General features: G+C 55.2%; 1 protein-coding gene across 1 annotated transcript; it reads left to right on the plus strand.

Moving 5' to 3' along the window:
- Window positions 1-504: 504 nt before the first annotated feature.
- Window positions 505-10,640, plus strand: CSUI_007773 (translation initiation factor eif3 subunit 135; the record flags this gene model as incomplete). The annotated part of the gene is made up of 23 exons (XM_068067917.1): window positions 505-594; window positions 797-961; window positions 1,450-1,599; window positions 1,927-2,002; window positions 2,284-2,753; window positions 3,213-3,278; window positions 3,606-3,719; window positions 4,095-4,184; window positions 4,641-4,778; window positions 5,180-5,228; window positions 5,463-5,553; window positions 5,837-5,890; window positions 6,070-6,233; window positions 6,578-6,802; window positions 7,090-7,248; window positions 7,541-7,646; window positions 7,873-7,979; window positions 8,336-8,449; window positions 8,858-8,960; window positions 9,298-9,369; window positions 9,809-9,938; window positions 10,174-10,235; window positions 10,451-10,640. Exons 7-23 carry the CDS (start codon window positions 3,642-3,644, stop codon window positions 10,638-10,640), a joined length of 1,932 nt encoding a protein of 643 aa, XP_067920105.1. The 5' UTR covers window positions 505-594; window positions 797-961; window positions 1,450-1,599; window positions 1,927-2,002; window positions 2,284-2,753; window positions 3,213-3,278; window positions 3,606-3,641.
- Window positions 10,641-11,016: the final 376 nt, after the last annotated feature.

The raw sequence follows: 11,016 nt of genomic DNA on the forward strand, positions 1-11,016 counted from the left end.
CCTCGCCGCTGGGCGCTTCAATCTTGCTTCGGTAGACAAGCTAGTCACCAGTTTACGCCGCGGTGTGGATCTGGCGTACTCCGAAAGCGTTCCTATCTCTTGTCCGACCATTTGTCCCGCCCGCTCGCCTTCGTCCACTTCCAGGGCACATCATGCTATTCATCGTCTGCATCGGGGCGGCGTAGGGCACCGTACGTGCTCTCGGTACCTTTTCGCAGGGAGCGTGCGCGCCTTGTGTTAACTCTGTCGTTGTACGCATGACCGGTGGAGGCTTCATAAGCATAGCGTCAACCGTCCTTCATTTTTGTGTGTGATCGACCTCTTCCGGCGAGGCTGGTACTTTCATCTCTTCCTCCGTCTGCTGCCCAGGCTTCGTGTCCTTTTCCGGTGCCTCTCTCACTACTAGCCGTCATGGGTCGAAATATGTTGGTCAACTAGAATATCGGAGAAGCCTGGATGAACTCCCTGTTGCGTTCGGCTTGGCCGGTTGCTGTGCGCTTGCAGCATCACTGCGGAGTGTCCTTTCTTCCTGACCCCGGTGCTTTCAACGCAATGGCGCCGGCTTCCCATCCCCTTCAGCCGTCGCACCTTCGCGTAAGACACTATAGGTCTCTAGTCTACCACCCGGGCCACGGATCGGCGCTGAAAAAAACACTTCCGAACGCCGGTCCCTCCGATGTCTGATACACCGCCGTGGTCCACTTGACGAGCTAGTAGGAGACTCGCGATTTTTTGCAGTGCGCGCGAATGATGTACACTGGCTTCGTTATCGTTTCATGTCCCTGGCGCATTGCAGGTGTGGACACCAGGACTAAGACGGACTGTCGAACTTCCTGCTCGTCTGCCGCTGCTGCGTCTCGTTACCGACCCGGCAAAACTTCCCCTTGCCCCGGCTGGTGACGATCGGCTTGTTGTGGCGCCTTCCCCGGCCCAGATCGTGCTCTCCAAGCTAATTGGACACGTACTTGTTCAGTGCACAGTTCCTTTGTGAGCCACCTCCCCGGCTTGGGACCGCGGCTGCATGCTTCTCAGTGTGGGGCCGTAACACAGTCGAGGTCTGTTCCCGCTGTTGCAGTGCTTGCCAGGTTGGGCGAATTCAGGTGATGCACAAGACCACCGAATACTGTACGGGTTCAGTTGCAGGTTCTCAATGAAGAGCCCAGTTTTGTCCAGGCAGCACATGTTTTGAAGCTTCATGTGGCTTCGACCGTACAGCTACGAATGAAGCAGACCCCTTCAACGGACAAACCACTCAGACTGTCGGACTGCATGAATGACAAGGGCGACACAGGCCGCCCACCCGTAAGAAGGTCCCAGTGTAGGAGTCCTTTTAACGCGCTGCTGCTTTTTTTGGTTCCTTTCGACAGGGCAGGGTTGGGTTTTCATGTCGCACACGGTGTCCCTACTGTCAGTTCCCTTGTCTGCTCCTTGTCCCTTTATTTCGTGCAGGTGGCATCTGTGGCAGACTCTGGAAAAAGGTCTCACTCCCGCGGGCCTTCTGTCCATCTACGTATCTACCCATGGGCACCCGCTGCTGCTGCGAGACAAAAGCTGGGACCTTCCGAACGCAGTGTTGGATCTGGTCGGTGCCGCCATCAGGTACAGTTACATCCGGTCAGCCTGCTCCAGGAGGCGAAAGAGACATCGCTGGCGGTAACGTAGAGAGGTGGTGCGGTGAAGCTGAATCTGCTGCCTGCAAAACTGCGGAACGACTGGGCAACTGCTGAGTCTCGGCTGACCGGCGCAAGTGTAGAAGAACTGGCTGACTTCTGGTGATAACACGCATATCTGAGCGGTGGTGGTGTCACCGCGGACTGAGGCTTTCCAGCGAACATGTTGTGCACCAGAGCGGGCCCCGTCGCGGTCGAGACATGGCATTTTACCCGCGACATCCTGCGATTGAGTGAGTGTCGATAACCCCTTCAGGTTTGGAGTGTGGGATGTCGCGCGCCATCTGGCTGAGCGATGTCTTAACTTTTATCCAGAAGCCCACGCAGCCGCTGTAAGTTCCGAACATTGCCGTCTTTCCGCGCGTCCTACACAACCTTGTGAAGCAGAGCGGTTGCCTTCCCAGGGACTTTCCCGTGTGGTGAGCGAACGCACTTGCCGGGTTCCATTCTCGTGCACGAGTCGGTACGCTACAGAGATGGGCGTTTTCACTGCTTGCCCGAGCTGCGACTGACACCGTACAGCCTCTCCCCAAACTGCAGTGGCAGTAAAAATGTACAAGAGTTTGTTTCCCGAGTCAGGATTGTGCACCGAGTTTGCGCTGTCGCTGCCTAGATCCAGAACAGGCTACTCTTATTCCTCATAGAAGTTCATGGCAGCAGGCTGCCAGCGCCCAACCCGCGGTTACCCGCGCTAATGGCAGCCTGTACGCATGCTCTTCAAGCCCACTGGCAGCACGCGCATCCGTCAGTCCTCGACGTTCTTGTCGCCCAGGCTTGGTAAGTCTGTCCTGTCGTTCCATAACGAAGCCAGACAGCGACTGCTGAAGAAGTCCGTGTCTTCTGGGAACGGTGTAACTTCTCACAGCTTGCTGCAGTCCAGTTTGCACCGGCACGCGAAAAGCTCCCGGAATAGTCACCAAGTGGTCGGAAGGCCTACGCGCCTGTCCTTGGTGTGCTCTGGGGAGCGGCTGTCTTTCTTGCAGGCAACAGCATGTTTTTGGAGATCTGTGCGAGTGCGCCTGGCTGCTACACCATGCTCTGGACGTCGCAGTGGTTTTGAATGGGCATCGGGCTTCGAGCGACGTACGTCTCGTGTTTCCCTTGTTGCCTTTGTTGACGTTATTGAAGGCGCTGCCGTCAATTGCGAAGTTGCTGGCTCAGCCGCCACGTCCTGTTGAATGGCAGGTGTCAGTGTGTACCATAGTCGGACTCTTTCGGTGTGTGACGGCGTGGTAGAACGGTCGCGGGATTGCCCGTATGCCGCAGGCACAAGGCTGGTGGCTAGCGGAGACGCAACGGACTGCCCCGGGTTTTTTTCCCTTCTGTTGTCAGACTCCTGATGACATTTCTAGCGCCGCTGGCTGTACTAAATGGTTCTCGAATGCTCCGCTGCATTGCCGCGACCCGGTCTGCCCACCCCGGGATAGGCGGAGCTGAAGCAATACGCGCCGTGCCGCGAGCAAGCCAGAAAAGTACTAAGTAGTGTCTCCCAAGATATCTCATTAGACGGCCTCAGCCACCGTCTTGATATTTTGTCTTCAGCGCGCGGATGTACGGAGGCTTTTGAGGCTGACTTCCCTCTCTCTGAAGCCATTCAGAGAAAAACTGGTAGGCTGGCTAGAACCGTACGTTTGCCCAGTCTGTCGAACTGCACTGGAGAAGCAGCCCTACACAGCAGTCTTTTCAGAGGTGGTTGGGGCCAGGGAACACGGACTGTTACTAATGCCACTTTGCCACCAAGCTTGTGGGAGAGCTTTGCCCGAAGACTGTTGTGCACCTCCACGAGATGCATCGGCTCTTCGAACGCCCCGTGTGGTTGAGCGCACCTAGCGGTTTGTTTTCGGCCGAAGCTCCGTGCAGCAGCTACATAAACTTCCCTGGATGTCAAGCTACTAAACAGCCCTGCCGTGAGCAAAGGATCTATGCTGCCTTCAGCAAGCGACGACACCACGACAGCAGACGAACTTGCGCATGGCGGGTCTGCTGCGCCTACTTGCACGGGCCAAGCTTTTATGGCTTCTTGAATGTGACAAGAAAAGACAGTTCAGGGTAAGAAGAAAGACGCGAGTGTGTTTCGTCGTAAGGAGGCTGCGATCACGAGCTGCTTTCGGTTGAAGAAATCCCGTGCATACACGTCATTCGCTACGCGCCACTCTTTCTGTGTGGGGGCCGTCAGTATGCTTCCGTGCTTAAAAGACCGACCATCACCATCTTCACACCCGCGCTGAATCGGCGGGGCGCACCAGTTGTTTGCCAGGGAGAGAGACGGCACAACGCAGGCCTGGCGCTCAGAGTGCGATTGGGGCATTGTTTCCACTTTTCATGTTGTGTACTGCTATAACACATCGAATGCGGTTGGTAAGGCCAGCCGCTGTGTGGCTTAGTATCGCGCGTGCATCTGCTTCTCTGGCGACAACGTTTCAGGCCTTCAGTCCCCCGGCGTATCGACGCACGCTTGCGCGAGAGGCGTGTAACTGCCTCCAGTGGGCACTAGATGCCTACGACTTTGGGCTGGTGAGGAGTTTAGGCGGTCCTTGTCAGTCATGTCTCCTCAGCGTTCTGCAGCGTGAGCCCACACCAAGGTAGTCGAAAGAACTTAGCAGGTTTAGTTCCTGTCTCTGAAGGGCAGCGCGAAGACCTAAGGCACCTCTGGTGCAACTGAAGGGCGTAGCATTTCGATTTTGCGGATGCCCTGGAGCTTGGAGCTGCCCGAGGCGACCGAAAGACGGGCTTCTTCTCTGCTATTGTCGGAGTGGCCCTCCGGGTCCCCTCAAGCCCACGCCGCGGTAGCGCGCCTCGGTAGGGGGGTTGGGGGGACGGTTCGTTTTTGCATCTCCCGTAACTGCCAGAGGAAAGCTTTCTGTCCACATTGCTGCAGCGATCTGGTCCTGAGGCGGACTGTTGTGCGGATTAGCCCCCGGTAGAGCAGAAACGTGTTCTGCGTTGCTTGCGTTCCCGATGACGGTTCAGGGGTCCACCTCGCTGCTTACCGTTGGAACCGCCCACGAGCTGGCTCTGGCAATGTTTGTGCTTCAAGAGGCGACCCGAAGCGACGCTACTCAATATCTCGTCACTGTGGCCGCTGAGCTTGCGACACTGGCCTTGCGTGTACGCCGACGCATATGAAGGGGATGGATGGTGATTAGATGTTCCGCCGGAAAAAAGAAGAGTGATAGGTTTCTCGGGCGGTGCTGTGGGTGTCCCTGTACACCACCGGCCTTCTCTGCTAGCTACTTTGCTGCAGGCAATTCTCTGCTTCAGTTAGTCACGAGATCGCTTTCTGCTGCTTACTACAGCTCGGTTCTCTGGTGATGTATCGGACAGCTACTAATGTACAACCGTATGCGTCTGGGCACCGCGGTGCTTTCTCGTCGCCCTCCCGAGCTGCTCTCGCCTCAACCGGTAGCTCGGACCTCCGATTGTCGAATGTCCAGACAATGGAGGCACGACTACGTGCGTCCCAAACGCGACTGTGTGCGACTCGTACGCTTTGTTCCCGCCTTTTTCAGGTCAGGACGAAAATCCTGGGCAAGCTGCATGTAAATACGATCAGCAGCGGTGAGTACCGTATCTGATCATGTGAAGTGGGGCCATCCTACGTGGTTTTGCTACATCTCAACTAATGTCTGTCTCACAGCTTCAATTCGATTCCAAGTTGCGCACAGCGGGGCCGTCAGGGGCTGCTTCGCCAGGGCGGCTTCTCAGAGGCCCTATTCACAGAGAATACCCCCAACTGCATGAGAAAAAGTAAGCAGGCTGCCGTTGGTTATTTACCGAGTTGTACTTTTGCAGCCCTGCTTCTTAGTCTCTTGCAAGCTCATCAAGGAAAATACCTGAGGTCCATGAGTCTCTACGAGGCTATAATCCGAACTAGCTTTGTCAGGTACGTTAGTATTCTTCGAAAGTGAACACTGAACCATGTGACATGCACTTGGCGCTCCAGCCGACCAGCATGTTCCGAGAAGCGAGCGAGGCGAGGTCGCGAATCTGGGCTTGTTCTGCTGTCCGATCGAATGCTCCAGCGGTATGCGCAGTTGTAGAGCAGAGAATAATTTTACTGTAAGCCGCCCTAGGTGCTCTCCCCGAGCACCTTTTCGCTCGTAGCCCCTGTGAAGGTGAAGCCAGCCGAACATTTCAGGCCTTTTGATGTGTGATGCGTTCGCCAGAAGTACCCAGTCGCCGGCGAAGCGTCGATACCGGCCTGACGACATCTTTTCAACGTGAGCCGAATAGAAGGAGTGCTGCAGCTTTTCAGACGAGTGTGCTCTGCTGTGGAAGCACCCCAGGGTTGCTGTCGTGTTCCGCTCTCACTTCAGTCACTCACTCGTAGTTTTGCCGTGCGTTCGATTCGGCTTTCACTCACATTACTCGTTTTTCTGTGCCTCTGATTCGTTCGCAGGACGCTGTGGTGCCTGCCCGACGCCTTCTTCTACGACAGCTTCGATCTTCGGACGCAGCTGGTGAGGCCCCGGGCCATCGCTGTGACCCTCTCGGCGAACAAGCAGCGACGAGAAGCAGAGGCTCGGGCTGCGGCTGAAGAAAAGGCTGCCAAAGAGCTCGAACGTAAGCGGACTGCTACCGACTTCTTCGTTTTCTATAAGGTACTAGCAGCACGCCGAATAGTGTCAGAACGACGCTGCACACGCAGACGGGCCGGGGACCCGCCGGTTTCCAGTACAATTAGAATTCTTATTTCTGACATTTGTCCGCTTGGTGTGAAGCACGACCGGCTGTGGGTGTGCATGCGCAAGCTCTCGCACATTGGTATTACTAGCATGAGAGCTCGCCGTCGAGTACTGTCGGATTCGATTTCGCCAAAAGCGTCCGCAGCCCCGCGGAGACAGCGCCCTCGCGTCTAATGTCTCTGCTCTCGATAAGGGGGTCTTCGTTTGTCTGGACTGCGGCAGAGAAGAAGCTGGAAGAAAAGGAGTCACGAGACAGATCAGAGCTCCTGGAAGGACCGGCGAAGGACAATGGCTTGGAGGAAAGGAAAGAGAACGAAGATGGCGCCCGCGCAAACAGCCAAACACGGGCGTCTGGTGGCAACAAAAGGGAAAAAGAAGAAATCGAGGAAGAGGATCCGGTGGCAATGCTTGTCATTGCAGAGGAAACGCGGGATCCCTACGCTTTCGGTGAGAACGAACTGAAAGCCAAGTTTCCGTTCGCCGCTTAGGCGAAACGGGACAGGAACTTGACTGCTTATTCACGGTCGCTGGTTGCGTAGTCATGTATGGGGTTGAGGCGGAAGCAGCGCAGTCGCCGCCGCTTCACTTCATACAGCTCTCCACACCGTCCCTTTATGCTCTCAGACTTCGCCGCAAGCACCCGCCTTCAAGTGCGCACACTGCGACGGCCATCCGGCACTCCTAGCCCTGCTGTCAGATAGGTCGGAGTTTAGATCCTGATCTGTTTTCTTCAGGAGGCCGCCAGGACGACGCACCGGCGGACGTGTTGGTTCCGCCGATGCGAGAGTTGGAAGAGAATCTTGTCACAGTGTATATCAACTACGGGATCGACGGCATGCTTGAACGACGACTTTTCTCCCTCTTTCTCACTTTGGACTTCCTGGAGAAAAGAGGTACGCGAACAGCTCTTGACTGCTTTCTGTCGCCTTTAGAAGCCCTGTAGAAGGCAATTTCGCCGGACCCTCATGCTGCTAACCAGTCTGCAACAAACTGCACGCTCCAGAGATAAGAAACCGTTCTGCGGAACGGGCAGGCCAGAGTCTGGATTGCCGGTGAGGTCGCCCGGTGCCTAGCAGGGGGCGCCTGAAGGAAAAAGTAGCGCAAGAGCTGTACGGCATCGACGGTTTGCGACTGGACTGCGGTGAGTCTTTGGGTTTCTGTATGCGGCTGTGCCTGTTTCCATAGGCTACCGAAGTATGGCGGAGACGTTGACGCGGTTCGGGAGTGCGTACCAGGGTAGCGAAGTGCAGTTTCGCGGCTACCTGAGTTGGCTTCTTGATGCTTCCGCCAGGTAAACTTGTGGTGGTCTGCGAAGAACGACGCGAAGCCAATCGAAGAGCCTCTGCCCGCGTTCGGACAGGGCCCCCGAGGCATCTGGGTTTTCTTTTGTGTTGAACATGTCTCTAGTATACTTTTTTCTTCACATGCAAATCTGTACGCTCCCGTATCGACAAGGGCTTTTAGCGATTTCCTCTTTTGTACATGGGCGTACATCTCTTGGCGTCTGTCTCCTGCAGCTCGGAAACCCAGGTTCTCGAGTACATTCAGCACTACCCTCACAAGCTCTCGCGCGCTGAGATTTTCCGGCCTGACGGGGACCTGACCTTCTGTCTTTGCCATGTCTGTAAGCTGGTCAATCGGCCACAGGGTTCGTTTCGATTGTGAAACATGAAGTGACTGGGCATATGATATAGGACAAGCGAAACTTTGCTTGATAGTGCCCTTACACTCCGTAAGAAGCGGACTGACTTACGATTTGTGACGGCGGCATGTGAGTGCCGTGGTCTCCAAGTTTTGCAGCCCAGAGGAGCAGTCATGCAGTTATACGCAGCCAGCGATATCACGTCGTCCTATGTTGTCGTTTTGGGATACCCCCGCCTCCGCAAATCTTACCTCGCACCCGTCGCTAGGGAGCGTGTCGTCTGTCACGACGCTTCTTTTTCTGAGGAGTCTTGAAAGGAGCGTTGTGCCGTTGCGCAGGTGCCCCAACGGAGGGATCAACGAAGTTTTCTTGTGTGCTGGATCGCTTTGTGAAGCGGCTTGTAAACAAGGCTGAAGCCGCGGTGTTCGATGTACACGTTCGAATTCTCAGTGGTAAGCAGAGGTTCACCCCCCAAGTTCCATATGCGCTGAGTGCTAGTTGTCGTTTCGCAACCCAAGCCTGGTGTTCTTATCTGCGGCACTCCCCTAATTCACCGTAGAGCGCAGCCACGCATTGGCCCTAGCGTTTCTGGCCATATAGCATGTAGAAGCCTAAGCAGATTTATGTTTGTGCGGGCAAGCGCCAGCTGTCACTTGCATATAGTGCCGTGCCGCACGAGGTTTTTTTTTGCCGAGTACGGGATGGTGTTTGCTGGAGTAGTAATACGGTCTTTGGAAGTCGAGTCCCGGGACTCGGCTTTAAGCTGGAGCCTAACGCATGCTATAGGGGCCTTCCTGTGTTCGCTGGACGCAGTCGGTGAACCCACCCCTAGCTAGACTGCTGTTCTTTACTGTTCACAGGCGAGAGGCCGAAGCCAGATCTGAAGAAAGAAATTCCTAGTTGGAAAGTGAAGTTACTGAAGGGAATGAAGAAACTCTGGTGCATTCTCATTCTTCTCGATGTGTAAGACGCGACGGGACTGGCAAAGCTGGTTTGACATTATGGGTGTTCCGGGTGGCCGTCAGCTGATTCTACGCAGGGGCGCTACAAGCTGCAGTCGTGTCCGTTGTGTACGAGTTAGGACGGAGATCCTGGTTGAATGACTTTCAACCTGGAATGGATTGCAGGCAGTCGTATTTTCACTTGCAGTCAACTTTTTTTGCTACAGACCGAGCCAAGGGAAACCCTGTAGAGCACTTTGTAGTTGATCAAGACATTGCTCTCTTTTGCGAACTGACTGGACAGCATCGGCGGCCTCATATCTGCGTGGGCTGTCCCGGGTGTTTTGCCTCTTGATCAGATACCGGTCTGCCACCAAGGACGACACCAACGCCGAGGGAACAGAGGAAAAGCAAGCATCTGGATTTCAGTTGTAGGCGCCAGTTTTCCGTACTTTGTCCACCGGACTGTCAGCACTGATCGCTCACTCTTGGAATCCGCAGAACCCGACTTTCTGGCTCTCTGCTTTCGACAGCTTGTCTGCGGGGACCGGAGACCACCAAGTGGTTCTGTTGGTCAGAACAAGGGTATTTTCTGGCTTCTGCAGGCCGTTTACCTACGCAATTCCAGGGGTGCCTCTCTCCAACATAGCCGGCTGGGACGGTTTCTGTCTCCTAATTTAGAAGCACCCCTACCTGCCCACGAACTCGTTTCCCGCCTCCGTTAAATGTCATAGCAATGCATGTACTTATCCGGATAAGAGCATGTTAGTTTCCATGACCTCGCTTTCACTTCCCTCCCACTTTTGTTCGCATGGACAGTTCATTCCTCATCAGTCGATCTGTCTCTTACTTTGTCGTGTATGGCAACAGCTTGCCAGAAAACCTGGACCCCGCCCTTGTCCGAACTGCAGCAACAATGCTCAACTCCCAAAGGCTTCTCAAGCTATTTCCCGATCAGCAACTGGAACTCGCTGTCGCCGAGAGACTCCGACAGCCGGTTGTGAGTTTCGCTCTCAGATTTTCCCGACGTACTTCAGAGTTGCCGCCTGTGGCTGCAGGTCGCTGTAGGGAGGTGACATGGGGTGTGTGTTACCAGCAAAGAGAAGCCATGTGCCCTCTGAGGTTCATGCAGTTTCTTCCGTACCCGTAGGTGACCGTCGTCGCACACTGAAACACCACGTAAGATGGAGCCTTCGGGTTATACCTTCGCACTGGTTGCGTTCTCTGCTCTGCAGCCTACCGGGTGGCCAGGTTACTCGGTGACACGGACGCAAATGCGACTTCCACTCGACCTCAGGTATGTGGTTGACGCCTTGTCGGGATGGAGGATGTCGCGGCCGCGAGGGCTGGATCTCAGGACAGTATGAGTTATTCTTGGAAGCTGACGCCGACGCCGAGTATGTGACCTTCCCAGCTGCCGCCTGAATCAGGTACAACCGGGAGTGGGGCGACTTTTTCGTTTGTTTGGTACCATAGCTTCTAAGGCCGAAAGCATTTGTTTTCTATGGACAGGTGTGAGGCGGTAGACATGTTAGCGAGCCTCTTGTACTACTACATGGACGTGCGCATGTTCAAAAAACGCTGGAAGAGAAGGCTGCGGGATAGCAGAGGTGCAGTCTTCGAAAGAGGCGAGTCTCCGTCAGGAACAGCAGAAGACACCCGCGTCACGGAATTCGAGAAGATAGGCACCCGGGCAGAGTAAGTGACTGACCCCGTTATCCCTTTATCGAGAGACTCAGTGCGCCGCGGAGATAGGCGTAAGGAAGAAAAGGCGAGTTTTCCATGTAAGAATTTCGAGAGCGCCTATAACAACAGGGCGTAGCCACTTCTTTCCCGCTGTAGGGGCCAAATGCCTGTTCGTCGGCGGCGTTGGGCGTCCACTGTGGAAGGTATGCTGATCTGGTCCAAGGCTTCTTTCCGTGGGAAGCCTCCGAACGCACCTTCTAAAGCATTTCGTCAACGTTTCCGGTTTTTTTGGCTTCCGTGAGTGTGGTGCGCCGGCTCCCGGAGGCGGTGCACGTTCATCTCTGCTGTGCAGGCGTGCCCCTTAGCCGGCTGGGCAAGATCTTGCCCAGGAT

The sequence above is a fragment of the Cystoisospora suis genome (assembly GCF_002600585.1).
Source record: "Cystoisospora suis strain Wien I chromosome Unknown contig_4183, whole genome shotgun sequence".
NCBI classification, from domain to species: domain Eukaryota; phylum Apicomplexa; class Conoidasida; order Eucoccidiorida; family Sarcocystidae; genus Cystoisospora; species Cystoisospora suis.